This window comes from Haplochromis burtoni, unplaced genomic scaffold (genome assembly GCF_018398535.1).
Source record: "Haplochromis burtoni strain Fernald_Lab_line unplaced genomic scaffold, NCSU_Asbu1 Contig_146, whole genome shotgun sequence".
In the NCBI taxonomy this organism is placed as follows: domain Eukaryota; kingdom Metazoa; phylum Chordata; class Actinopteri; order Cichliformes; family Cichlidae; genus Haplochromis; species Haplochromis burtoni.
Window position 1 is genome coordinate 917209 of NW_024582507.1, and position 27983 is coordinate 945191.

At 42.4% G+C, this 27983-nt stretch overlaps 2 protein-coding genes across 5 annotated transcripts; one reads left to right on the forward strand and one right to left on the reverse strand.

Moving 5' to 3' along the window:
• The first annotated feature begins 350 nt into the window (after positions 1 to 350).
• Positions 351 to 9100, forward strand: LOC102307669 (amphoterin-induced protein 3). Of its 3 annotated transcripts, XM_005931797.3 has the most exons (3): positions 351 to 813; positions 2483 to 3676; positions 5078 to 9100. In XM_005931797.3, exons 2-3 carry the CDS (start codon positions 2525 to 2527, stop codon positions 5201 to 5203), a joined length of 1278 nt encoding a protein of 425 aa, XP_005931859.1. In that variant the 5' UTR covers positions 351 to 813; positions 2483 to 2524; the 3' UTR covers positions 5204 to 9100. The 3 variants fall into 3 exon arrangements, with proteins under 3 accessions (XP_005931859.1, XP_042080628.1, XP_042080629.1); XM_042224694.1 differs by having other exon boundaries at positions 2483 to 9100; XM_042224695.1 differs by having other exon boundaries at positions 351 to 564; positions 2483 to 9100.
• A 3899-nt stretch (positions 9101 to 12999) lies between these two features.
• tasorb (transcription activation suppressor b) lies at positions 13000 to 27534 on the reverse strand. 2 transcript variants are annotated; one of them, XM_014336635.2, is made up of 23 exons: positions 27089 to 27534; positions 25591 to 25736; positions 25376 to 25468; positions 25194 to 25266; positions 24808 to 24899; positions 24580 to 24714; positions 24233 to 24357; positions 24068 to 24099; positions 22544 to 22649; positions 22211 to 22314; positions 21854 to 21963; positions 21371 to 21443; positions 21177 to 21251; positions 20146 to 21024; positions 19473 to 19783; positions 19256 to 19358; positions 18205 to 19157; positions 16701 to 16823; positions 15845 to 16004; positions 15622 to 15730; positions 15329 to 15507; positions 15029 to 15163; positions 13000 to 14761 (listed from the first exon to the last, which is right to left on the reverse strand). In XM_014336635.2, exons 1-23 carry the CDS (start codon positions 27390 to 27392, stop codon positions 13524 to 13526), a joined length of 5658 nt encoding a protein of 1885 aa, XP_014192121.1. In that variant the 5' UTR covers positions 27393 to 27534; the 3' UTR covers positions 13000 to 13523. The 2 variants fall into 2 exon arrangements, with proteins under 2 accessions (XP_014192121.1, XP_005931898.1); XM_005931836.3 differs by having other exon boundaries at positions 13000 to 14764; positions 27089 to 27532.
• Between the last annotated feature and the right edge of the window lie 449 nt (positions 27535 to 27983).

Here is a 27983-nt window from a genome sequence, read left to right on the forward strand (position 1 = left end):
TAAGAAAACCAGCACTAAGACACAGTCACACATACTCAAAGAAAAACAAAAAAACAAAAACACATCGAGCACAGCCAAGTTTCATGCCCCTGGGATTACTGGTGAAAGGTTACCGGATAACACATGCAATATTCATGTGTAAAGCTCCTGGGCTCTGCTAATATGTTAGCAAGCAAAATCATACAAATCTACTAGCACACTAACAGATCAGTGTGTGGGAAAACTGATATTGGTTAAAAATGGAGAAAGAGAGACAGAGAGAACGAGGAGGGCAGCCACCAGCATGATTACTTAATGATGAGAGAGGGAGACACAAGACTGGTCTCTAAATGACACGGAGAAGGAGGGGGGATTGTGGGAGATTAACTGAGCTCTATGCTGTTTGTTATACACTGCAAAGCACCGCAGGATGTTTCTCGAGCGGCACTCTCATTTGGGAAGAGGAGAAAAAGCCTGCTAGGGGGACCTTAAAGTTAGCTGAGGAGAACGGCGGGAGCCTTGAATTATTCCTCGAGCGCCTCGGGAGGAGGATCCGAAAGGAGATAAGGATTAGACAGCTATGTTGTGGGTATTCATTGATGGGGATACAACTCTGAAAGCGGGAAAACGAAAGAAAGTTGGAGTCTCGTATTGTCGCTAAGCAGTTTATTTTGGATTTGTGGTTTGGCCGTGTGTTCCTTTCTTCATTTTATTTTTTTGGAAGGGAGAATGAGATTAACTAAGTGAACAAAATTGCTCACTTGTCTGGGAGTAGTGTGAACTTTTCTCCTTTTGAGCTTTTAATTTCATAAAGACTTAAAAACATTTTTGAAGGTAAAGTATGTCCACACTATGCTTTCACAATGTGCTGAAAAGTTTTTAATTATATAGAGCTGTGGTGATTAGTCAGTTTATGAATTTGGTGATTAAAGGGAAATTAGTTGGCATTTATTTTCTGTAAGTTTGGTATAGATGAGTTGTTAGAGTTCAGAGGTATTGAACTGAAAAAAGCTTTATGTCGCAGGCTGAAAGACACTTTTCTGCTGTGATTGCGGATAATCTCAGTTTACGTCTGCCTTTTTTAAAGGTTTGGCTTTGGCCTCTTTGTTAGCTGCTGAATGCTCAGTTAATAACACACAACAATCGACGTGCCAAAAAACAATAAAAATAATTGTCATTTAGAGACAGTGATTACTGTGTATACAGGTCCGCGTGTAGCTGGACAAGAACACAGTTTTCACAATTTAGACTGTGCACACTCAATGGATTTTAAATGAAGCAATCAAGATGTGATTGCACTGCACTTTCAGCTTTAATTCAAGGGTGTAAGCAAAAACATTGCCTTAACCATTTAGAAATTACAGCCAATTTTATACACAGTCCTCCTTTTTCAAAGAATTAGGTTTAAGCGAGCCAACTGAGCAGTTCATGGTTGGTCAGTTTACACGTTATTCATGACAAATTAAGAAACTGATTTTAAGTGTTTGGTTTGGGCTAAGTATTTTTATTGTGTAGCCGTTTATTGAAAAGATGTGAACATGGAAAATAAGAGGTCATCATTAGACTCGAAAAACAGAAACAAAACAAATTATCAAGACAAAAAGAGTATATAACTGTAAGTGTATAGAGGTGTAACAGAGACTTTATAAAATAGCTGAAAACTATAGTCGATTTCTGTAGTAATACAAACTGTGGTTCAAGTAAAAAATATTTTTTTAAAGAAAATATACTTTTAGGTAAAACTCAGCATTGATTTTAAATGTTTTTTATCTGACTGACTGATTCTATTTTGAAAGTTTAATACATTTTAAAAATATTCCAAAATAGGAATATTCCAGAGGGGTTTTAAGATAACGGCTGGCGAGACTTGCTTCTAAAACGACCTTGGTTGGACTTTTTGCGCAAGATCAGTGAAATGCTGCAGAATGGAGCTTCACAACTGAAAAATAAAATATACTGAGAAAGAAGCCCTGATCTCAACTCACCTAAACATGATTTCTGTCCAAAATAAAGACCGAACAAACATGCATGGTGATGTCTTCAAGTTCAGGCAGTCAAAAACAGTCTTTATATTTAAAAATGTCTAATTATTCAAAGACTTTGGGGTCTGTGCAAATAGAATGACTATGGAAAAGATTTCATATTTGCAATATCTTTGCTAGAGCCTTTGAATTAAAGATGAAGTTCTTGTCATTTAAAATCGCCTTTTGCTGATCTACAGAGGCATAATCACTAAATAGAGGAATAAGTAGTCTGCATGAATCTGACTGTTGAAACATTTGAAAATATCCCAGCATGAGGATTTCTTATTCCAAAGCATTCCAAATATTTTATATAGAGTTAAAAGGATTCATGGTCACTAAAGTGAACCATTTCATCTTCTACTGTACCACAGATACTGAGAGCTCCAGTATGGCTGAACAGCTCAAAGCCTGAAACACTTGAAAATAGGATACCCTTCTCATATATCACCCTGTTTCTCATTTGATTCTTATCTTTTCAGGGAGAACCAGAGGGATTAGAAACCTTGAAGAATTCAAAAACCATGACCTGCGGACTAAATCCAAGCCTTCTCTTGGCGCTGCTCTGTTTTCTCCACAGCACTGAGGAGACCTGCCCCTCCGTGTGCCTCTGTATATCCGATGCAGTAAGCTGTAGCTCCAGCGGACTTACCAAGCTACCTCACTCCCTGCCCTCTTTCTCAATAAGTCTCGACCTCAGCCACAACCATGTCTCCTGGCTGAGTCCAGGCTGCTTCAACGGGATGTCCAGGCTGGAAAACCTGCTGATGGCGCACAATCAACTCAAAGCCCTGAATCCTGGAACTTTTCAAAACGTCTCTGGTCTCAGGCACCTTGACCTGTCCTCCAATAAGTTTCGTGCGGTAGAGCAGCACTACTTTCAGGGGCTTTGGAGGCTGGAGGAGCTCCTTCTCTTCAATAATAAGATTGCACGGGTGGAGGCCGGCACACTGAGTGGCCTGAGCAGCTTAAAAAAGGTCTATTTCAGCCTCAACCAAATCACAGACTTCCCTTTCTTCTCAATCCAAGATCACACTCATCCATTCCTGAGCATGTTAGATCTCTCATCCAACCGACTGACCCATCTGCAATGGGAGGATGTGAAAGCTTTACCCAGGTTGGTGCAGCGGGGCCTGTATCTCTACAACAACTCTCTGATCTGTGACTGCTCCATGTACAGCGTGTTTTGGCACTGGGACCTGAGGGGCTATGACTCAGTGAGGGACTTTAAGGAGGAGCATATCTGCTTCATTAACGGAGACCTACGATCGTCCATCCAATTTCTACAACAGAACCGATTCTTCCTCAACTGCACTGTGGAAAAACCTGTTTTGCAGCCCGTAACAGTTCTCCTTTCCAACGTGTTGGTTTCAGAGGGAGAAAGGATGCGTCTAGACTGCCAAACATCCCTGACGAGCACAGATCTCTCCTTTACATGGCTCTCCCCAAGCAAGGGGCACATCACCAAGGCCAACATAGATGATAATCTAATTAACCTGCTTCCTAATGGTACTTTGGAGATCCGAGCAACCAAGGTCAATGACTCGGGACTGTATGTGTGCACAGCTGTGGATATTAAACAGGCACTGAATGCAACTCGGGAGGTGAACGTGACGGTGCTGCTGCCCACGGCAGAGTTATTCAACACTGGCTACACAACGCTGCTCGGCTGTATGGTGACTACAACGATTATCCTCATCTACCTTTATCTGACTCCATGTCGCTGCACCTACTGCAAACGGTCAAAGCAGTATGAGTCAAGCAGTCTATCTTCTACCCTCTTCCACTCTACAAGAGACCAGACCAAAAGCCAAACTAATAAACACGTAGCCTTCATTGACCCGGTTATGAATGAAGAAGGAACAGATTGGTCTCTGGAAAGCTGAAGTTTTTTTTCCCCCCCCCCCCCAAGGCGGAAACTGAAAGTCTTAACTGAAAACGCCTCTGTATCTAGCTAGGACATGCTATTTGAGTAATAATACTATAAAGGGAAAAAAAGAACTTCACGTCTCCTTTCCAACTGTCAGATGCAGTTAAGAGGCATCCTGAACAAAAAAAAGAAAGAGAAAAAAAGCAATATCTCCTGTTTCAATTCTCCTCTTTCTGCCATGTGGCCAGGTAGTCGGAATGAAAGTTTTAACTTTGCTTTATACCCGCAACGTACTGGCACCACCAAATCACAGCGGAGCCATTATCAGTCCTTAAAATCAGCTAATAATTTCTCCGTGCTCAGCTACAGCACTAGGGGGAATATTTCTCATGGGATCTGAGAATGAATATGGCTTCCCTTTCAAAGTTTTGAAGATGGATTAGTTCCCCCCACTCCCAAAAAAAAAAAAAAATGGAAGTGAATGACTGTACTGACTGCTGGAACTAAGATCAGTTTGCACACCTTACCTGGATTGAGGTTTTACAGATAGTGTAGAGCAGATAAGTGCTAGCACTGCATAAACTAAAGATAAATTTAAAAATGAAATGCAATATACACCCTATATCCCCTAACGTGTAGCTTGAACATGTAGCACCAGCTCCTGAAAACTTCATATCCTCATTTTCCTAAACTGCTTATGTCTGATTTTGTATTATTTTAGTAATCTTTTTTTTTTCAGAAGCCATAGCTTACAGCAAACATTTAAAAATCTTATCTAGCTCAAAACAGAGGTGCATCCTGCAGTGAGCCATCATAAATATACATGTTTCATATAAACCTGTTGCATTAATCTGGCAGGGGAAAAAAAAGATCTGCATGCTGCTTATCTGGCAAAGAGCAAAGTGTAGAAATCAGGAGTGTCAAGAACCCAGACAAAAAACAGCAACTGGCCTGCTCTTCAAAGACAGCATCTTTTTTTGATCAAACACAGCAGAGCACTTTGAACACTGCAGAATAAACACAACCACTAAATTTTGACTGAAGTGACAAATTCTTCAAGCAGCTGTGACTCAAACCCTGAAGGTGGCATTACTTTGTATAGCTTTGTTCTTGCTGTTTGGTGTTTTGTGTTTTTGTGCGTGCTATTTTTTTTTTTCGACTGAAGTGACTGAATATTGTTTGTTTGTTCTTTTTTTTTTTAATTCAGCAAAACATGCTTCAAATGACAGAATTACACACTCCAACAACAGAGATGAAAGATGCTAAAGAAAAGACTCCCATGCGCCGCACTGAAGGAACAAAGTACATGGGTGAGAGGGTTTTTCCTGCATAAAGACATTTTTGGCACACCCCCCGCAGAGGTTTTTAGCCAGCCCCCAAAGGAAAATCAACCAGCACCAAATGATTAAGGAACTGAGAATAAAAGCAGCAATTTAAATCCTCTCTAAAAGAGCTTAATAACACTTTATCAAACAACCACTCAACAAGCAACGTGTCTTTTGAATTCCAGGGGTCAGGTCCCCTCTAGTCCACAGCTTTACAATCTTTTAGAACTCATTCAAACCAGTTTTGTTCATTGGATTTCATTTACTTAACCCTGCATCAGCATATTGGCCGCATTTTATCAAATGGTTGGAAAAAAGCCTGAAAATGCACATTTTTCTTATGACTTATGGCCTCTACCGTATGTAGATCAATCAGGCTTTATTGCTGCGTATAGTCACCCCACAAAGGCCGTTTCAGAGCCTAGAAAAAACCCTGAGGTTGACTGCATAAAAGAGCTAAGACAGCATATAGCTGGTCGATGATGAAGGGAACCCTGCCGAGACAAACAGCAGCCTCAAAAGAAACAAATCAATTTTCTTCAAGTCTAAGCATCCATAATGTTTTAAGATTGTAGCTTAATCTTAATAAAAACACTGGGTGGGACTAGGGATTGCATCAAGATTGAAAAGGATCAGATGTAATCCTTCATATAATGTCAGGGACAAGTCATCAGTAACTGCGTGTTTTACAAAGCAGAGCTTGTCATTGGAGTTAGGGCCTTTGATTATTTTGAAATCCTTAATTAAAACATGACTCGTTTTAAGATAGAGGCGACTAATATTGTTGTGCAGCTTATATGTAAATTCAAGTTCAAAAGGAGGTGGGAAATCTGATATCAAATGGCCAACGGTGCATGAAAGTGGAACAGACTGGCTCTTTGACAGCGATGAGTTTCATCAGTATTAAACTCACAGGGATTAACCCAAAAAAATTCGTGAGACTAAGGCTGCATCCATAATAACACTTTTTTTGTTTTGCTTTAGAACAATGAAAACAACTTTGGTTTTAGAACAGCTTACAAAATAATCTCTGAATATACTAACACGGCTGTAAATGGACATAATATCGTGCATTCACAACATGGGCGTGTGTGTATCAGCGTAAACAGGAAGGAGAGGACTGGGTGCTGGGAGAAGAATACTGAAAAGGATGCACAACAGCGGGGAAAAGTTAGGGAAAGGTTTTTTTAACTGACAGATGATGAGGTAGAAAGTAATACACGAGCATATGGTGTTCATGGACAAAGCAGTAAAAGGTTACAATAAGAATAATCGTAAAGTTTCTGCCTGCCCAGATACCTACGAAGGATTAGGAGGGATTAGGGGAATTAGGGCCAAAATAATACAAGTATTAAATTTAAAGGACTTTTTTATCTTGTGGTTTTTTATTATAAGGATAAAGTCAAAATTTTGTAACATTTCAAGAATAAAGTATAACAAGTTAGAAAAAAGTTGTTTCGATTCAAACTACACCTGCTAGTAATTGGCAACATCTACAAAATAGTCTTCTTCTTTCAGCTGCTCCTCTTAGGGGTCACAATGGTGGATCATCTGCCCCCAATTCACCTTATCCTTAGCAACCAACCCTCTGCATGCCCCTCTTCACTGCATCCATGGACCTCATCTGTGGTCTTTCACTTTTCATCCTGCCTGGCAGCTCCATAATAACCATCCTGTGCCCAAAATATCCATGAACTTTCCTCTGTGCATGTCCAAACCATCTCAGCCTTGCCTCACTAACTTTGTCATGATTGCCCCTGCCAAATGCCTTGCATATATTAAGATAAATCATACTTTAGACTTAGTAATGGGGATATTATTTCACTTTTAGCACATAAAGTGTGGTAATAACTACTAGATCTATGAGAGCTGACTTTATTTTTGACATTACCACTTTATTCTCAAAGTAGCACCTGAACTTTATAAAATTATAGGGGTTTTTTTCTAATTATAAAATAAAATCAGTAGCGTTTCCTGAAGTTTGAATTTTAAGGGTCCTTTATTGATGATGCTGTGTGGACCTTAGTCAGAAACGATGAGCCGTGATAGATCACCGTGCTATAATGCACTACTCTATTCATGACACCATCACTGATCGAGTATCAAACGTTTTCAGTGTGGTAAGCATCCTTTCTCAACAAAGATTACATAAGACGCTGCTGTGCGCCTGTATGATGTAACGTCTTGTATCTTGTTTTTCAGACACAGTGCACTAGAAACATTAAATGGTGCGATGAGTTGGAGTGAGATTTCAGGAGATTACCACAAGGATAAAAAACCAGGTTCTTGGTGAATTGCACTGTTTTTAAATCCTTCTAATCCGCTCTCTGACGCAGCAAACACAGCTGGGTTGGGATTTATTGTTTTTCTCATATGATTAGATTAGATTAACAGGTTAAAACAAAGAGGACATGTTGTGAGCTTTTCATGGAGGGCTTTCCATTTCGCCGAGGGTCCACAGGTGATCCTGGTTATGCAAGCTCACTCCAGCTTTAGGAAATAAACCTCAGTGTAGGCAGGATGTCAGAGTCAGGATGAGCGAAGCTGGTATCCTAAAGCTATTTGGAATCCAGCATTTTATTTTAACCTTGTGACAACAAGTACTTAACTGATAATGGGAGGCCTCAACACTGCGTTGCAAAAATGGAATGAATGATTATTGTGCTTTTTCCAGTTCATTTCAGACATGAGGAGGTAGTCAAGAGGCAGATTTGGTTTGCCGAAATCAGGACCCTTCCAGCATTTCATGTTTTGTTTATACTAACATTTAACCGCTGATGGAAAGTCCTGATAATAACACTGTAAAATAAATAGCTAATTTCCAGCATACAAAAAAAAAATGCAACTCTGTACAGCTCAGTCTTTTTGCTCCCTGCAAATCATCCCGAGGCATTCTGACAAATTACCCAGATGTAAAGGAAGCAACTCCTTAATGCTCGAAAAGATGTCCTTCTCCAAAGCGAAACACTCCATCAGGCCCAAATTAAAGCATGTACTTCCCCTTTCCAGATTAATTGTTTTCCCAAGTTCGACTGGGCTCCCAGGGATTCGAAATCATCTTAGTCAAGAATCTAATTACTGTGAAAGAGGAGTTTTAGTCTGAATAGCACGGGTTGAATTGCTTTCATTCGTGGAAGGCAGCCTTGACTGTCAACACAGGCTATTACTGAACTGTCAAAACAGTCATCAGGCAAGAGTGGAGGCATCCAGCTGTGTCAGATACATACTCATTTTTCAAATGCTGTGACACCCACAAACACACACTCCCTGTGTCACCTACAATCCTTATTTTATTCTAACTGGGCACCTAACTTGGAATATGCGCTTGTGAAAAGCTACTGACTAGGCTACATTATCTTTTTTTAGGAGGTAGGTCAGTTGCTTCCAAAAAAAGCCTAAAATAAATGCACACTGCTACACCAGACAACAGGCTGTTCATCATACCTCTGAGCTGAATGCGAATGCAAGCCACGTTCTGTGTTTTCAAAGCAGTGAAAAGCAGCGGGATTTCCAGCAGGGATCTGGTCTCAATCAGAGCACTGTGGAGTACATAGCATATGAATACTTCCTTAATCAGACCTACAGGCCCGTCACATTTCATTGCAAACAAATGAGTATATGCTCTTAAGCAGCATATTTTGGAGCAGTCTCCTGGCTCACTGTGTCTCACCAAGTAGAATTTAGACGGACATTATAGGATCTGACAATCAAAATGACCCAGTGTGTTTCAAGTTTTATACCGCAGCCCATGACTACGTTTTTACAACACTGTCTTGTCTATTTATTCTTCCTTGGCATTCAGTTGTATTTTTTCCCCACTGGCTTTATTGTACCTGTATCATGCTGTACCGGTTCTTTTGTTATAACGTGTCATACTTGTCCACTAAAAGACAACAATAAACTTTGATGAAATCTGGCTTTATTATTTCTATTAAAAAATAAAGACCTTAACTGTCAGAGACACTAGCGCTACCCAATCTGCAATACATTACAGTGTCACTGGTGGCAGACACTCACAACTGTGCTTTATGATACTATTTGCTACCATACTTACACAATGGCTCTGAGGATTGCAGTGTTGGTCAGTCTAAAACTCTGAAACATCTCAGCTATTATTTAATGGATTCCCATTACTTTTTGTACAGACCTCGAAGAAGTAAATCTGAAGATATTCGATTTTTGAGTGAAAGAAACAAGTACTGAATGGATGGCCATAAAAAAATGTTGCACACATCCAAGTCTGTTTAGGAATAACTCTTCTGATCCCCTGATGTTTCATCAGGCACGACTGTATGTTTCATTTGGTTTCTTACCAATTTTCTAAAGAACCAATGACAGTCACACTCAATTTTGTTAATTAGCAAATAATAGAGTGATGTTGGAATTTGAAATGATTAACGTCAGCGAGCTAGCATTATCTTTGTAAGCATGCACAGTCATGTGAGAAAAAGGGCTCTATTTGGGACCAATTTGAAAGCAGCGCAAAATATTTTCCTACCAAAACCTGATTTTACACAGGTGGCAACACTTGTTGACTATCAGTTAAACAAGTCAATTTGATTGGCAGCCCCTCTCTGCTATTTACCCACTTAGATCCTAAGGATGCAGTGAGAGTGTGTTTAGATTTTCAGAGGACTGCGCAAAATAGTGTGAAAACTTTTTTTTTTTTCACATGAATGTAGCTAGAACTTCTGCTGTGTCCAAGTGCAGCCTCATAGTGTTGCCTGCAAGGCTGTCGTTATGGTATCGCCATGTTGGCTACATTTATAATCTTAATGTAGCTATATGTGATTGACGGAGACTCATAGAAGAGCACTGGATTACATTTTTTTCCTCTGCTGTGTTGTTTACATTGTTTTGTGCATCGCCTCAAAGGGCTTCATAAAAAAAAGCTGTCTTTAAGCAACATTACTTCTCTCTGCTCAAGCTGCATTCTAATGTAATGTTTGCAATGTTGCCTTTAGGCTGCAAACTAAAGACAAGAAAAACTGCAGTGTAAGGAGGAATGGGTCTTCCATAATGTCAGGTAATGAGAGAAGGGGTACTGGTGTTACACTTGCTCGTGAACAGAGGCAAGTTTGACTCTGGCCCAAATCCCTACATCCTGCAAAGGCACATCTACAAGGTAACACCTAAACCCAGAGATCTCTGCTGCTCACTGAACCCACAGGACCAATTTTAAAGCAATGGAAATACATACTTCTTTTGACCTGGTTCTTTCTTCCACAGTGTCCCATAATCCAATGAAAATTCTTTTAAAGAATCAAGTGTATTATGTTCAAAATGATCACATTTTACTGGTAAAAGATCTATTCAGATCAGAATTTTCAGCTGAAATACCAACAGAGGTGCACATTTCCTCGAGAATGTACAAATTTAAGATGACTTATTTTTCAAATTAACTACATTTCAGAGAGAAATATTACATTTTAGCATAGATTTGGTGCAGTTCCTTTATTCTTAGGTCCATCTATTGCTTATCCAGATGCAGGTGTTAAGTTTCTCTTATGATCAAACACACCAGAACGGATTCACAATCAAATTAAAATATTAAGCAATATTATAAAATGCATCATTAACTCACTTTAACATCCATTTTTATTTTTACTTTCTAATTTCTGTAACTACGACAATGCAGGACTTTTAGTTGTAAAGTATTTTATTAATAATATTAAGTGTAGTACAGTACAGGCACTTTAGCTTAAATAAAAGATCTGAAATGTTCTTCCTGCGCTGGGTGATAAAATATCAGTTTAAGAAATACTAAGTAAAAGTTCTTCCATTCTGAATTGTACCTAAATCGACATACTGAAAGCACCAAAAGGTAGAAAAAGTAGAAGCCCTGATTCTGCATAAAAAAATGGTTCCTCTGACAGAAATATTATTATTTATGACTTTTAATATTGATGCATCACTGCTTTACCAAACATTTTACTCTTGAACCTGCTGCAGTGTGCTACTTTATTATACAAGGCTGGGTAGTTTTATCTGATAAAGCTGAAGTGCTGAGAGATGATTAATGGGGTAGCAAAGTTCTGCTATCCAAGTTTATGTTCATTTTTTTTGACTCCTCTTACATCTTTGCCTCTCAAACAGTTATCTAAATGGAAACCAACTGACAGCTTGAGAGTGGAAATATCTTTTTTCTGGGTGGTGGAGACTTCACTCCTAGATTTTCTGAATGTGACAGGGTGTAGAAACCAGGCTTTGTTTTCGTCTGAAAAGCAATGAGAGTTGTCAAATGTAGTGGAGGGACTGGAAGTATAAAGGAGAATAAAACGGAAGTGCTTCAGTCAAGTACCTCATACAGGCTCTACTTTAGGGACTAAATGCACATAGTTGCGCTCCAAAATGCCTCTTGGTGACAAACTCATGAAAAATACGACAAACAGAGTGGATGAGAGCATTTTAATTTCATTTCAGCTAAAACTAACCTGTTATTTTTGTTCTTGCCAAAAGCTTTTTTTTCTGTTCAGGTTTATTCATTGTTTTGCCCACATTCTTTGAAAGAAAATGCACCAAGACCTACTCTACTTGCTCTCTGTGCAGATAACTTAAGAGTCAGATATTTTTTCCTCGAACAAACAAGCTAAGGGGGACGAGGGAACATGAGTAAAGACTTACATGAATCGATATAGCCAGGAACGAGCAGCTACTGTTAGCATTAGCACAGTTTAAAATTTGTTATTACGATGTCCAATTCTAAGAAAAGTAGATGCTTAAAATTATGAAAAATGTTTTAAAATAAAATATCCAATTTAATGCTTTAAAATGTTATGTTTTTTTTTATTTTTTAAAAACTATTTCTGTGGGGATTTCAAAATAAAAGTCTCAAGCTACTTTTTAGGCCGTGATTTAAATGTCCTATTTTCAAAATAAAAACCTAACTTCAAACCTTTTAATTTTTTAACCTCTATGAGTTGCTTGAAATGATCATTTTTACAAACCTCAGCTATCATCTTTGATTTTTTTTTTCGTTACAACTCTTAGCAGCAACTAACAAAGACTAGCAGCAGCAGCATATTCAATTACATTTTTTCCATAACTTGCATAGTCAATTTTTTTATTTTTGCGTAATGTGTATGTCCCTTTAAAAATCAGTAGAAGTCAGTCTGTTGTTTGTGCTTCATGCTCGAGAACCAAGCATACCTCTATGAGGCATACAAGCCTCAGAACTCCTCTCAATATTGCATTTATAGTGGTTATTTTAAGTATAAATAACCATGTGGAGAAGGTTGCTAAAAGAAATAATAAAAATACATCTTGCTCAGCATTTGTGTGACGGGTCTTAACCATAATTGATTTAGCAGGAAGAACTTATTTTCACATTTCCCTAAGCTTCCATGGCACAGCTGGAATGAGGTTCTGTAGAAAAAGGTGCTGCTAACCCATTTCTTACATTAAAAGCAAACAGCGCCCCCTGGCGTTCCCCTCTATCAGATAGCTGATGAGACAACTCACTCATCGACCCTCTTAATGAGTCTTTCGGTTGTGACAGAGTTGAAGAGGTGGTCGCACTCCGTATGGAGCCTCAAAGGATGTAAGTGCTGGAGAATATAGATTTATTTGATGTTATGTCAATGTCAGGAAATGTTTCCTTACTGCATTTTTTTTTTTTTAAAAAAGGCCTCTAAATCTACCAGCACAAGCAATAACATTTGATGTCAGTATTTTAATTCCATTACAGTACTCTACACTGTCAATATTACACTTTAACTCCATCATCCACCTCCATGCTGAAAATTGAACTGTTTGGTTGGTGAGAAGTTCCAAGGCAAAGAAAAAAAAAAAATAGTAAGACAACTGGGATTTATCTTTTTAATGGTTTGTTTGACACAGTCATCAAACCCATCACACGCACAAGATTTGAAATGTTTTATTTTTCATAGAATTCTGGACAACCAAGTGTGTAAATAAAAATAAAAAAAGAAAAGAAAACCAACAGCAAAAGTGAAATTTCATTCACTCTTTTTTTTCTTTAAAAAAATATCAGCCTTTCCCCTTGTTCACAAACCGTTTCCAAACTGGGACAAACAGAACATGATTAATTCGGAGAAGCTGGAAGGCCATTAACATTTGTTGGCAAATATAAATATAGTGGTTTGAACAGGGTCTCAAATAGCTCACATGGAAAGAGTGTACAGACAGTTTACACGACAGTAGGACACTCAACCCTGCCTGTATCAATTTTTATTAATGTAGAAAACCAGGATCCTTATTTTCTGCTTTAAATCAATGCATTTATGACAAGGAAATATATACATTCAGCCAGCACTTATAGTCTCTGGTGTATGGTGTTTGTGTTGCCTCTTGAATCATGTTGATTGTCTATTCAGGGGCATAATTGTGAGAATATGAATAGTCTGTGTAATAATTTGGTGGCCCACCCCTGCCTGTTGGGTAACCCCAAGAGCAGGGTCCACCTCCAGTCCCACCGCCTCGTTCGTGCCCTCGCCCAGGCCGAGGCCATAGTCCTACAGGTGGGACTCCTCTCCCTCGATAACTTCCTAAAGAACCCGGGCCCATAGCACCCATCATTGGCCTGTGATCCATATGTGGAGGCATGCAACCTATACTGCCATAGCCCACACCAGACATTGGATGTGGAGGCAGCTTAGGTCTGAGTACAGAGCCCCCCCTTGTGGGTACTGTGGGAATACCCACAGATGCACCAAGGCCGTCAGCGCAATTCACCTGAGTCCTGACCCCTTGACTACAAGGGGTGCTGCCTATAACTGCTTCTCCAGTCTTAGCGAGCCCACTGGGATCCACCGGGGCAGGTGGGACCACGCCCGGGTTGCTTGCATTGTCACAAGCTGTGGTCCCTGCAGTCCCCCATACCCCGTCCCCAGGTCCACTGAGTGTCCTGTCCGGTTGATTGGGGGTCCCACTAGCATTCTTAGGAGTCCCAGCAATGAAACCTGGCTGAGCTGCGTCATTACGGTCTGTGAAGGGGGGGACTGTGGTGGTGAGGGGAGAGGTCCCAGCAGCTCCCGCTCCTCCAGCATCCGAGCTATATCCATGACCCAGCATCATGAGGTGAGGGGGAGGGGGAGGCTTGACCTCCAAGGGGAGGGAGGCCAGGTTAGCTAGAGGTCCTGCTGGGGGCATGACAGGCGGGGTTGGGGCTCCGGAAGAAACTGCGGTTGGAGGTTCCTGTGTGCCGCTGCAGGGGGAGGCGGGATAGGCTGGGGAGGCCGTGTAGCTAGAGGAACCCGTATATGATGACCACGAGGCCGAAGGGCACAGGAAGCTCTGGTGGGGATTCACAGGGAAACCTCCCGGTGACAAGCTGCCAATGTCTGAAGAGCCCATGCCTATCTGGTTCGTGGCTTTGAACTGAGAGATGGCTGTTTTGAAAGCACTGTAGTTAGACAGTGTAGGCGTCGTCTCAGGGGTGGTCTGCTGGTCTGGGAGCGGAGGACGAAACTCGTTCTCTGGCGGGGGTGGCTGCGGAGGCTTCTTTGCAACTTGCTGCTTTTGCTCTGGAGGATCTAATATGGTTGGTGGCTCGCCATCATCAGAGTCTAATGACATGTCCTCCTCTTCCACACACTCATCATTCACTACTGGGAGACCAGGAGAGGGCAGAGAGAGAGAGACAGAGAGAGAGAGAAAGTGGGAGAGTAATGGAAAAGTGGAAAGAAAGATATAATCAACAAATGTGTTATGGCTGCATTAACAACTGTGCTTTAAAAAACTGTCTGGCAGAACATAAATCTTTAACTGGTGAGATGGCTGGAGAAAAAGGCAATTTAGCAAAACAATGAGATTATACAGAAAACATGAACTCTGCTGTTTCTGTGTTCTGCGCCCTTTTTGATGCTACCCACCAGTAGAAGGAGGTGTAGGAAGCTCGTTCTGATTAATGGATCCGATGAGACTGTGGAAACCGCTCATAACATCGTCGATGCTCGCTATCACAATTCCGTTTCTGGAGTACTGCAGGAACATCTCAAACGGTCTCTCTGTAAAAATGAGCGTTTTCAGTGAGTAAAAGACATTTGCTAACACAACAGTAATACAATCTTAACGAGGCATGTGGAAATGGTGATTTTGTTTTTGGTTTTTTTTTTTGGGGGGGGGGGGGGGGGGGGGGGGGGGGGGGGGGGGGGGGGGTGAAGTGAGATTACCTGTGAGGAAGATGAGGTGTCGCTGTTGTGTGTGCTGAGCTTGGAGTTTGATGAGGCAGTCCAGATCTGGAGCCTGCCGCGACTGCGTGTCACACTCGTGATACGGGAGGAACTCCACTAAATGCTTTTTCTGATAGGCTGTCAGAAGATTCAGCAGCCCCATGGCATTAGTGTTTAACCTTTAAGAAACAACAGCAAAAGCAGTTCCATAAAGAGGTCAGTTAAAACCAGTATGGGCAAACATTTTGATGTGGATACAGCTATTATGGCTAATCTCTTACTGAGATACTGACCTCCCAAGCTCTTTAAGTTTCTTCTGGGACTTACAGTGAACCTTCCACTGCCAGGGGTGTTCAGGGGTGCTCTGTTCCTCCAGGAACTTCAGCAGTCCCTGCAAACGATCTGGACAAAACACACAATACAAGTTCAACTAATACACTAATACTAATACAAGCATTAGTCGAGTAATATTTGTTTGGACCTTGTACAGTCCACACAAAGAAAAACACGACTTACCCTGCGTGATAAGATCAGGGTTGAGGACAAACTCATCAGACACCATGAAGCCGCCAGACACAAAGAGCTCATTGTAAGTGTGGTTCTTGACATCGTCCAGACTGTCCACTCCAGCAAAGCTCACTGAAGGCAACTTTTTCAAAGACACCAGAGCCGGGATCTGCATAATAAAGGAAAGAGTGAGTTTTTTTTAATTCTCCAAACATTAAGTTGTTTTTATAGTTTCCAGATTAAACATCTTTTAATTCGAAATATAAGGTCCAGCATTTAAATCGTTTAGCATCAGGGAAGTGTCTGACTAATCCCAAACTGATTCTTCAGAATCACTGAGACCCAAAACAACAGACAGCCAGTGTTATTAAGAACTATTTACGTTGATCTGTTAGCAACTGGCCTGAGATTTTAGGGACACTACTAAATAAACAAAGCTAAAACAAACAAACAAAAAAACCCAAAAAACACCCAAAACTTAAAAGCAAAGTACTTTTATAGATACGTATATGTAGGAGACCTGGTGCTCTTTTAAAGGAAAAGGGTGCTCACTGCGAATACTGATCCTCAGTTATTTGGTAGTTTTGTTTACTGCACTGTGTGAAGTAAATTAAAGAGAAATAATTCATGATAATATTTTAAAAGCATCCTCGCTTTGCTATTGGCGCTAAAACCTTTCCGCAGCACTATAACTAAAGAGAACATGTAAATAACAGGCAACAAGACGAAAAACAGCACTCTGCGGGAGATGTAAAACTTCCCATTATTTATGTTTTATCGCTACCTGCCTCAGCGGGTGCCGATTCATCCGAACTACAATCTGGATGTGAGCGACTGGAGGGAGGATAACGGGCGGCGATTGTACCTTATGCACATGTGCTGCGATGTCCTCGTTTCGAATGATGATGAGGAGCTTATCCAAACTGCTGCTGTTTTCCAAAAATGTCTGCGGGCTGCACTCGCTGTTGCCAAGACTTTTCAAGTACTCCTTTGTGACAGACAGGAGAGGATGAGATTGTTAGAGACAGACAGATGAATGTGTCTTTTTCTTTTACATATACGAGTACTGACTGACTGACAGATACAGAAAGAGCTGAGCACTAAGACATGAACCCACAGTGACAAAGAGAAGCTATTGCAGCCTTGCACATTCCCACAATGACCTGTATTTGCACTCATGGTATGCATCCCCTCTGAAGAATAAACATGAGCTCTCTGGTTCCAGTAAAAGGAAAAAAAAATAGTAATGAAGAAAGTGAAAGAAAACATGTAAAATGGGCAGTAACAACACCATTACTGCCGCAACCAATTACGATTTTCATTGCCGAATTCTTACAATTTTCTCCAAAATATTAGTTTTAGCCATAAAAACCTGAAAAAGTGCTTTTCCATCTTTTTTAATGAGCCCACACTGCGTGCAGTTTGCTTGTTATATGCCTGATTCACACTCCAGCAGCTAATGATATCTGAAGACTATTACACACGACAATGAAAACAGCAAATGCCTTTTTCTGAAAACATTTGGCATTTTTGAGTACCGGTAAAAAAAACTAAACTTTTTGTTCATTATCAAATCATCACGTAACCGCTGGAGCTCGGTGTAACATTGTTAAGTAGTTCTTCCAAAATGGTAGCACTTTAGATGTCAACTAGGGGTGTTAAGGATTGAGGACAGTGTGCACTCATTAGTTAATGACTACTCATAAGTCGTTAGCCAATGAGCAAACCCTGGATATCCTCCTTCCTGACCCTAATAATGACCATAATTTATAAAATGAACTTCACAGTTTATTAGACGTGACCTGGAAATCGTGCCTGAACAGATAAACCCATCTGAGGTCACAGAGCAATGTAGCCAAGAGCTATTTTCCCATTGACTTCTACACAGCATGTAATCTTTTAGCAGTCAGAAGAATTGCCCTCTGCTGGTCATTAGAGAAAATGCATGTTTAAAGCACTGATGTTTGCTGACCTGGAAATGACATCCATCTTTTTATACTATGACTGATGATGATGACTGTGACATTTAAGCAGTGAAATATTGGAAATCCTAGACTTGTATAGAAATTAACTATGCCAGTGTTTTGTTTTTGTTTGTTTTTTTTAATCTTTGCAGATTTACACTCTTTCCACCTCTTATTTATATTTTGAGATGCCCCCAAAACAGATGCAAAAACAAAAAAAAAAAAAAAAGATTATTTCTGCTTTTATCTTTCAACTCAATTTCCTCAGCGTCATTTTTATTACTGTCTGGCTTTTTACTGACTGACTGTATTGTAGCTGCAATAGGTTCAGCTGCAATGAATTATTTATAGAATCCTGTGGTTAATCAATAATCTTTACAAACATAATGACATAATGCATTGTACCTTGATCTCCTTGCAGACAGCGCTCTCCTCCCCCTCGTCTCCAGAATAGATGTAAAATTTAACTGTATTCTTGGTAACGTCCTTAAAAATCTCCACCAGGCTGCTGAAAACTTCGGGTTTCAATTGACCAATCAGGCTGCCGGCTAGCAGCCCAGGCCCACTGCCAGAAGCTGCGCCTGGGTTTTGTGAGTTCTGCTCCGGAGACTCCGCGGTGACTTGAGAAGGAGAGTAGACCTCTCCCCCCATCTCTGCTGACGGGGCTTCCGATTTAATCTTAGTGGATGTCATCTCTTTGATGGCGCTTGTTTTACTGCTCTGTGAGGAGACGGTGCTCTTTGACAGAGAGGGCTCTGCTTTCGTTTTGGTGGTCGGGATGGGGGCAGGGGGTGGGGTAGTAAGATTAGATGGTGTCAATGGGGGAGGTGGAGAAGTGACCTTGGAGGGAGCAGGTGGGGCTGGGATCAACTTGTCCATCTTCTCGCACAGCGCTTTGACGTGCCCCTGAATGGGGACAGGGGAGACGTAGGGCACAACGAAGTGTGAGAAGCAGCTGCTAGACACCCAGCAGTGGCGAGGAGGCAACCGCGGAGGCAGCTGCGAGGTATAGTTGATGTGTTGTGTGTGCATGATATTTTTAATGTCAGAAGATAGGCTATGGATTTCCTGATTTAGTATTGTGTCCAAGCTGATGGAGGGCCTGAATGGAACTTCCTCTACAGCAGGTAGCGTGGGTTTAGGCATCTTTTTTACTTCCACGACGGCAGGCGTTTTCGGCTCTGGGTCAACGTCTGCCGCTGGCGCAGCCACTGGCACAGGCTTTGGCTCAGGCTTCAGCTCGGACTTCAGTTCGGGTTTCAATTCAGGCTTCAGCTCAGGCTTCGTCTCGGACTTCAGCTCTAGTTTTGGCTCGGGCTTCGGCTCGGGCTTCTGCTCATTAAATGGCTGCGCTTTGTCTGAGGAAGCCAGATATGAAATTAGTCACAGTGATGCCTTGTTAGCACAAATATGCCTCAAAGATTGATGACTGTGTGAACTCATTGCTTTCAGGTACCTTCGTTGGCGGGGATATCCCAGGTTGTGTTTTCTGATGTGCATTTTTGCTCTGGTGGGGAGCCCGGGCTGAATGGACTACCTGGGCTACAGTCCATGTCCTCCTGCACAGAGAGAACACACCAGTAGATATTTTTAAGTACAATAAAATACTTATTCATCTTTGGATAGGAAAAAATATTCCAAAATAACAACCCTATCAGCTGTTTACATCTCACCTCGGCATAGTTCGTTTGTGACGGAGGCTCGTTTTGTTTCCTATGGTCCGGGTCGTGGTAAACGGGTTCCACCCTTCCTGAACCTGTTGATGGTTCACCGTGGTTTGAGTCTGCAGACACTGAACCCTGAGCCACAGCTTTATTGAGTGTGGCCAGGAGGATCTTGAGAAGGCGTTGGGTCTCGCTGACGGCTGAGGTATTGGTGTTGCCACGGGCCCTTAGGTCAGTGTCATAGATCCCCATGCTCTCCATCACTGCTGTCAGATTTTCGTTCTGCCCACCCTCATCCACAAGGTCGTCCCCTTGTGCACCTAGTGGGGCACAAGTAAGGCAGATAAGTTAGCAGTAGTGCACGTTTTGAAACTGCAATACAGATGTGCCAAAATAAACTTGAGGTTATTCGGAAACCCTCTCATCATTTCATCACATAGGTTATTTTTCAGCTTTAGGATGTTCTTCTCAGTATGCACAGATATTCAAACAGCCCCCTGGGTTAGCGACAAAAAGACATGCATCTTGAAATGAACATGTTTAATAATGTATTTAAGTTATTCAATTCCTGAGAACTAATCAGACTGTTGTGAAACGAATAAAATATTCATTCATTCAATTGGCTGTGACTTAAATTCTACGACTGAAATCCGGCTCCACAGGTGATTGCAGCGCGCCTCACCTCTGCTGGGTTCCCCGTTGCTCAGTTGATCTGTGCGTTGATGTTTGTTCGCGCCTCCTCTCTCGTCCCCTTCAAATTTCCTTTTCAGACTGTTGGCATCCCAGGCGCCGTCCTCCCCCCGATCCTTCCCGGGATCCTTCACGAGTGCCTTCTTATGAAGCTGAATCAGCTTAAGCAGCTGTTTCATTTTGTCTTTATCGTACTCGTTCTGGGACAGCCGCAACCTCTGCGGCTGAGGCTGGGACTCATCGTGGGGCTTGTGTTGCAGCTGGGCTCCGTTTGAATGGGCCACCCCTGGCCTCCGTCTACTACTACTACTGCTACTAATACTACTGCCGCCGCTGCTGCCGTCAGTCGGCGGTTTTTCCTGGGCTGGCCTTTCTGTAGGCGCCCTCTCCTGGGACAGCCTTTCTGAGGGTCTCTCTGCTCTGTCCGAGCCCCTGTCCGAGCCGCCCCAGTCAGAAACAGGGCTGTATTCCACTGGGGCTGGAGCGGGTGCGGGTACGGGTGCAGGGTTCCGTATTCGTTCAATGATGTCCTTTGCCTTGTTCAGAGGTAAAATATAGTTTGCGGGGTTGTGAACGTACGATCGCAGCACAGCATCCATGTTACATTTGGGTCTGGGTGCTGTGACGGGGTTCGTCCTTTCATTTACATTATATTTGTAGTCGGGTAGGATGAATGGACGCACTGTGCCCGAATCCATACGAGTTAGGTAATCGGTGGCCTGACGCTCCACCCCAGAGCTCAGGTCCTTGCCTGGGTTTGGGCGCAACTTGAACAGGCCGTAGTGCACTGCGGGGATGAAAGACTCCATGGATGACAAGAAAGCCGGATGAGGCTCCACCGTCAGCGGCTCTGGCTCGAACAGCCTCGATGCTAAGAATGAGAGGGAAAAAAATGCATCAGAATCGTGTAAAAACCGGCATGACAAAGATAACAGCGATAAACAAAAATGAAATATTCTTTAGCGTTGCACGGAGATGCTGATCAGTCAGAAAATGCATGTAGAGACAATGAATACGACTTACAGTACTTGACGATCATCCTTGGCTCCTGAAAGATGAATAATGCTTGCAGGTTCTTCTCTACCCGCCCCCGCCGCTCTAGAAAACAAACAGAGAACCTTTTTAAAACCAAACTCTCACCGGAGGCAACAAGTAGGTGTTCAACTCACACAACAGAGAATTACAAGAGGAGAGTGGCAGATAAAGCTTTCTGGCACCTTTGGATTCAACCATCTGAGCCGAGGACAACAGGAAGAGAAAGCCTTTATCAAATAAGGACTTCACCAGCACCTGAAGAAGAAAAGCAAAAGCTGCAGTCAGAACATCAGGGAATAGATCATTATCGCACAATGGGAGCAATCATATTACCAGTCTGTTTCTGGACAGGATTTCATTTGCTCAGTGTGTAAATGAGTGCTAAACTGACAGGTTTATGCCATTTGTTTAAAATTACTGAACAAAATAGAACAGGATTAGCACGGCAGCTTGACAGATGACATCCCTACACTGTTTTCTAAGCAATGAGAAAATGGAACTGTTTATGAAACGAGATCCTCCTTAATTGTATCAAACAAATGCACAAAAATGCAAAGTTGTCAAAACAGAAAGGAGCATTTTATTTACCTGAATATTGTACAACCTGAGAATGTTGTGTTTATTTTGCTGAGAGAACCTGGATAAACTGCAGGTATGTGACTCACCATCCGGTCTCTCTCCAGTTTGTTGACCAGAGCGGCCAAGCTGCCGCTGGTTGGTTTGCCTTTCCCGTCCACCACCTCAAACAGGCTGCAGGACATCCCACACTTCATAACTGCAGACAGAAATAAGCAGGCGGGAATGCGTTACTCGGAACTCAACATGTAATCATTTATGATACACACACACACACACACACACAAAAGCTACTTTACTGAGACAGCCGGGCTTCATGATGCATGAATGCTTTTAGAAAAGCTTTACAGAATTTCAAGTAATGCACAACCGCCCACATGCCAGGGGCCATTATGATCATTATGAGAGGAAAAAAAGGGAGAAACAAATGTGTGTTCTGGACTAACCTTCCCGTGAGACGCTGTAGGTGTCCCAGGAAAAGAGCACTGAGGGAATCTTTCGCTTCACCTGCTCTAGCTGCATGCCCCGATTCACCTCCAACTTCTCAGGCCTGCACCGGGGCACATGTTACATTATTAAAAAACATACAACAACAAGAACAACAAAACAGGACATTGTAGCTTTTTCTCCTCTCCTACAAATTATGCAAAGAGTTAAAGTTCAGCACATAAAAAAACCTTGTGTAGCAAAGAGTGTCCTTAATTATTAACAAAGAAAAGTCCAGTAGCTCTGTGGACCTTTTGTTAAGACTTGCATTAAAAGGGAAAAAGTTTACTCACAGTTTGAAAGGAAGGTAAGGACGCAGGGAGGATCGTAAACAGATGGGGAACAACTCCTGGCCCTTGTTCACTAGTGGACCACTCCACACAGTGTAGCAGCTCTTCCCTGCAACAGGCAGAGGTCAAACATCAGTCATTCTTCCTGAGACTAACGTGAGCGGGATAACTGAGAACCTACACAGACATCAGTCAAAGGAGCTTGCAAAGAAAAGCGTCTGGACTTCTTTAAGTTGCTTGAAGACGTTTCACCTCTCATCCGAGAAGCTTCTTCAGTTCTAAGGTCAAATGGTGGAGAGTCCCAGATATAAACCTAGTGGGAGTTTCCCCCCACAGAGGGACAAAAGGACCCCCTGATGATCCTCTAATCGCCTGAGCCAAGGTGTGAAACTGGGTGTGGGTCCCAGTCAGCCAGAGTTTCGGGTGTGTTCATTGTGAAACCTGGCCCCACCTTATCATGCGAATTCCTGGGGTCAGATGGCCCAGGATGTGAGTGGGCGTTAAGGCGTCTGGGAAGGGAGCTCAAAACTGGATTATAGATGGCAGAGAGTTGGTGTCGTAAACCACCGCCTCTGTTCAAAGATGGTCGCTCACAGTGGACATAGATGGCTTCTTTCACTCCTCTTTCAAACCATCTGTCCTCTCTGTCCAAAATGTGAACATTGGCATCCTCGAAAGAGTGTCCTTTATCCTTAAGATGCAGATGGACTGCTGAGTCTTGTCCTGTGGAGGTGGCTCTTCTGTGTTGTGCCATGCGCTTGTGAAGTGGCTGTTTGGTCTCTCCAATGTAGAGGTCTGGGCATTCCTCGCTGCACTGTACAGCATACACCACATTGTTAAGTCTGTGTTTTGGCGTTTTGTCTTTCGGGTGAACCAGTTTTTGTCTGAGCGTGTTGCTGGGTCTGAAATGCACCGGGATGTCATGCTTGGAGAAAACTCTCCTGAACTCTCTCAATGAGCACACCCGAAACTCTGGCTGATTGGGACCCACACCCAGTTTCACACCTTGGCTCAGGCGATTAGAGGATCATCAGGAGTTCCTTTTGTCCCTCTGTGGGGGGAAACTCCCACTAGGTTTATATCTGGGACTCCCCACCATTTGACCTTAGAACTGAAGAAGCTTCTCGGATGAGAGGTGAAACGTCTTCAAGCAACTTAAAGAAGTCCAGACGCTTTTCTTTGCAAGCTCCTTTGACTACGATGACCTGGATGACTGAGAACCTTCACAGACATACACAGACATCAGGCATGATACTTCATAACTTTTTGTAACTGCTGCCTCATTTCAAGACACATTTGGTGTCTTAAAAGCTAGCAGCAAGACACATGAACCATATATCTTATAGCCCCACTTCAGTATTTGTTTATTTAGCCTAAGTCATGTAATAGCACATCATAGATTTTTCTCTTATTGCACAGACCCACTTCATATATTATTACGTTTACACACACGTGGCACTATTTTAACACAACACAAAAGAAGCCAATTTCTTTGATTACATTTAAGAAAAGCTTAAATACCATTACCTTTACTCCCTTCAGAGGAAATAGTGTTAAACCTGTTAAAGAGCAAAACATAGAGGCTGTTTACAAACTCAGCGGAGATGTAATACTTTTGTTGTTTTTTTTTAAAAAACTTCAACGGCCTAGAAATGCTTTCTGGGTTTTACCATTTCCTGCGGGATTACGTACCTGTGTGCAGCCATAGGAGTTGCTGCAGCTTCCTTGCCTTTGTACTGAAAGGAAACCACAGCATAGGGGCACACGTGCCTGGGCCGCGCTTTGATCTCATCAAATGCAAACTCAAAAAAATATTGCTGCAACACACAAATGAAGATGGATTAAAACACAGCACTAGATCCCAACAACAACTGCGCAAGATTACACAGGAAGAACCCAGCTACCCACTACGAGCATTTGCTGAGAGTGGGGAGGAAGAACTTTCTTTTAACAGGAAGGGACCTTTTAGAGAACCTGGCTAATGCGCGACGGAACACCAGATTAAATAAACAGGGTAATAAAGAGGAACCAGCACTTACCTGCGTGAGCTCAAAAGCCCTGTAAGACAGCAGAGATGTAACCCTGTTGGCACTTTTGGACAAGTGACAGTCAAACTTGGGTGAAGATTCGATTGCATTCTTCGGCGTGTTCTCGTGGATGTGCTTTATTCGTCCCTGAGAGACAAAATGCAACTACTGACTCAAAGTCCAAATGGAAACAGAGAACTGTCAAAGCTCTAATGCAAAACACAGATAAGGTATTCATACCCTCATAACTTTAAAAATCATCATGTCTCCAAACGCGCCCACTTCAAAAGGATTGATTTGTAACAAATCGGAATATTTGGAGAGGTAAACACCTACAAGGATTACAAAAAACAAATTAAGGGAAAACATTTCTAATAGGCTACGTTTATGTCAATTACTTGCTGATGCTTGTTAATATTACTTAGAAACGATGTATCCGAAAACAAAGTATGTAATAAACATTGGACTAATATATTATTGCATATGTAAGAGCCATTACCTTAGACTTCAGAGGCAATTGTAAAATGCTTGTGAAACTTGCAGATAAGTAAAATAAAAAGGAATTCAACTAATTATTCTGCAAAGCCCATTTTCATATAACAGCAACATGGGAGCACCCGGCTTACCCACTGATGGATTTCCTAGTGTATTAATCTTACAGTGTCCAACTGATAAACCCTTCTCACAGATCCACTGGAGCTGGAAAACACAGAACAGGCAAAGCTCAAGCAAGTCAAAAACCTCCGCGCCTTCCCAATTTGTCAATATCCTTCTGCATATATGAGTGAGGTTTTGCCAGCAGGCCAACCTTGGATTTGTCTGGGAAAAGGAAGCAGTACGACTCAGCGAGTTCTTGTTCGGTCCGCCCCTCTTGCTTCATCTCTCTCCGCTTTTCTATGAACTGACGAAGAAAAGGCGAGCAGACAGTAAATTAGACACGGGGGCAACCTCGCAATATTTAACATTTCTTCAGCACAGCTATTTAAATTGCCTGCCATTTTATCCAGAAACTTGACGACTGACCTCCTTCTCCAGCAGCTCATTGTGAATTAGCCTGGCCTTGCAGTAGGTGAAGGTTCCTCGTGATGATGCGTCCAGGTAAAACGAGGAGATGATCTTCACGAGGTCCTCAAACTCCCGGCTCTCGGGGGGGAGAAACTGGTACAAGCCTGCACACAGAAGCGAATCAGCGGATTAGCATTTCCCATCTGCAGTTTGCAGGACTGAGCGAATGAGCAGAGGACGATCCCTTCGAAAAGTCACATTTTAAACTGAAATTTAACCTGCAGGAGGCAGCCACATCAAACTGATAACCAACCATCTCCCTCATTTAAAAAACAACCTCGCCGTAAGACTTTAAGTCTAAAGCGTATGGTTCCTTCTTAGGCTTTAGCTGAATATGAATGTCACGTGTTATCATTTGAAATATTAAATATACAAAATAACCATGGGCATTCGATGGTGCACGTAACACCAGTGCCCAGTGCTTTTTTTTTTTTTTACAATCCTGGCAGCTACACTGACACAGTGGATGAAGTCTAGTACCTGCATTTGTTTACATAAGGATTATCAAGTAATCCAAACTCATGCAAAGAAGTGAAACCATGACTAGCAGACAACCTGAATGAAATGTCAACATCCTCAAGCCTGTGTGATAACAGTAAACCTCTCCACTGTAAGTCAAAATGACAAAAAGGCTGGAGACGGGGTACTGGGGCAGCCCAGTGTACCTCATTGCTGTTAGGAAACTAACACACTTTATAAATTACTTATGCAACCTATAGTGCTAGAATAATTCCACTTCAATAGGACTTTGCATATATCCAAATAACAGATGCTCCACAGCATAGTTGTGGAAAATGTAACCAACAGTGCCCATCCACCTTTCTGCAAGAAGGAAGGGGAAGGGCGGGTGTAACGTAGGTAGGTGGGTGCACAGAGTAATGCTCTCAGGGGTACTCAGGTGAAGTGCAAAACTGATGCTCTGAAATGCCAGCGACATCAAGCTGGGTTAAGGGGTGGGCAGCCCCACCAAATGAACCATGGTGCTATGAAAACACTCCGGGATGGACGTGTGGGGTGGATAAATCCGTGCCCTTCACTGAGGTCAAAGAGACACCCACATGTTGTCAGGTGATGACTGCAAACCACTCATGACTCCTGCTGTATTACTCAACAGTACTACGGTGCCGGGTAGGGATGAGGAAACGGAACAAGGTGTGCTTTCAGATGGCCAGTCTTTCAAAGTGGCGCCTTCGCTGCACCGTTGCTGCCCGCTGGTTAACTTGGACTACCACAGCTAGCGGCATGCCTGCAAACAAACGCTACGCCAACCGACATTATTCGCCTGCTCAAACTGCAGCATGGTAATCTAGCCCGAAGCCGAAATGTTCGCAAACCTTTAGCTAAACCAATATAACTGGCGAAAGCAGGTAGCTAGCTAGCAGGCTAGCAACATGCAGCAGCAGAATTATGAAAGACAGGACAGGCTCTGTTCAAAATAGCTGCGATATGGCACCACCTTTCCGTTCGCGAATCTTCCTCGGGATTTGGAAATTTCTCCGTGGCAGCTCATCGGTCGATCTCTGGGCAGGCAGAGGAGAACTGCTGAAGCTCCGAGCGTCCGCCTGCATGCTCCTCCGCCGCTCAGGGGCTTCTTGTTCGGGCATTACACTGTCTCCACATCCAGGCTGATCGCCATTTTGGTTGGCTGTGGCCGAGGTGGCGGCTGAATTCTTCTGGGGTTCGCCACCTTTCGGGTGGAGATCCGTCGTCTCGGTATAGTCTGAGTCCCTTTTTCCCACCGCGCTGGGGTTCAGGGCCATTTTAGGGCACCGTGCACGTATTAAAGACAATGTAGCTCTGACGATTACGGCGCCGCTGTACACACACACTCTCCTCCTCACCCAGCCTCCGCCATTGTGAAAATGACGTACACGGTCTTCTCCACCACTGCAAAACGCTGCCGTCACTGTTTACATACGAGGGAATCCGCGCCACCCAGCGACCGATAGGCGTACTGCAACACATGACGCGGTGACCGTCCGTCTGATTGGCTGTGTGTGGAGGGAACAGGATGGCAAAAGTGAAACTATTTCTCACATTAAATAAAAGAGAAAAAGAAAGAGGATGTGAAACACCGCTTTGGAGCTGTGAAAGCCCTGACAGTGTGACTTATGCAAACCGATTCTTTTCTTTTCTTTTCTTTTTTTAGTACTGGCTCTGCTATGTATTTTCGGGCGTCTTAAAGACATATTAAAGACTACAGCCTGTACATACTTATAGTTATAGAATATTCACAACATACTTCATACCGTGTACATTATAACATACCATAATAGACCCATTTCTGTAATATACTTACATATCTATGTTATTGCTAATATATATTGTAATATATCTATATCACTAAAGCA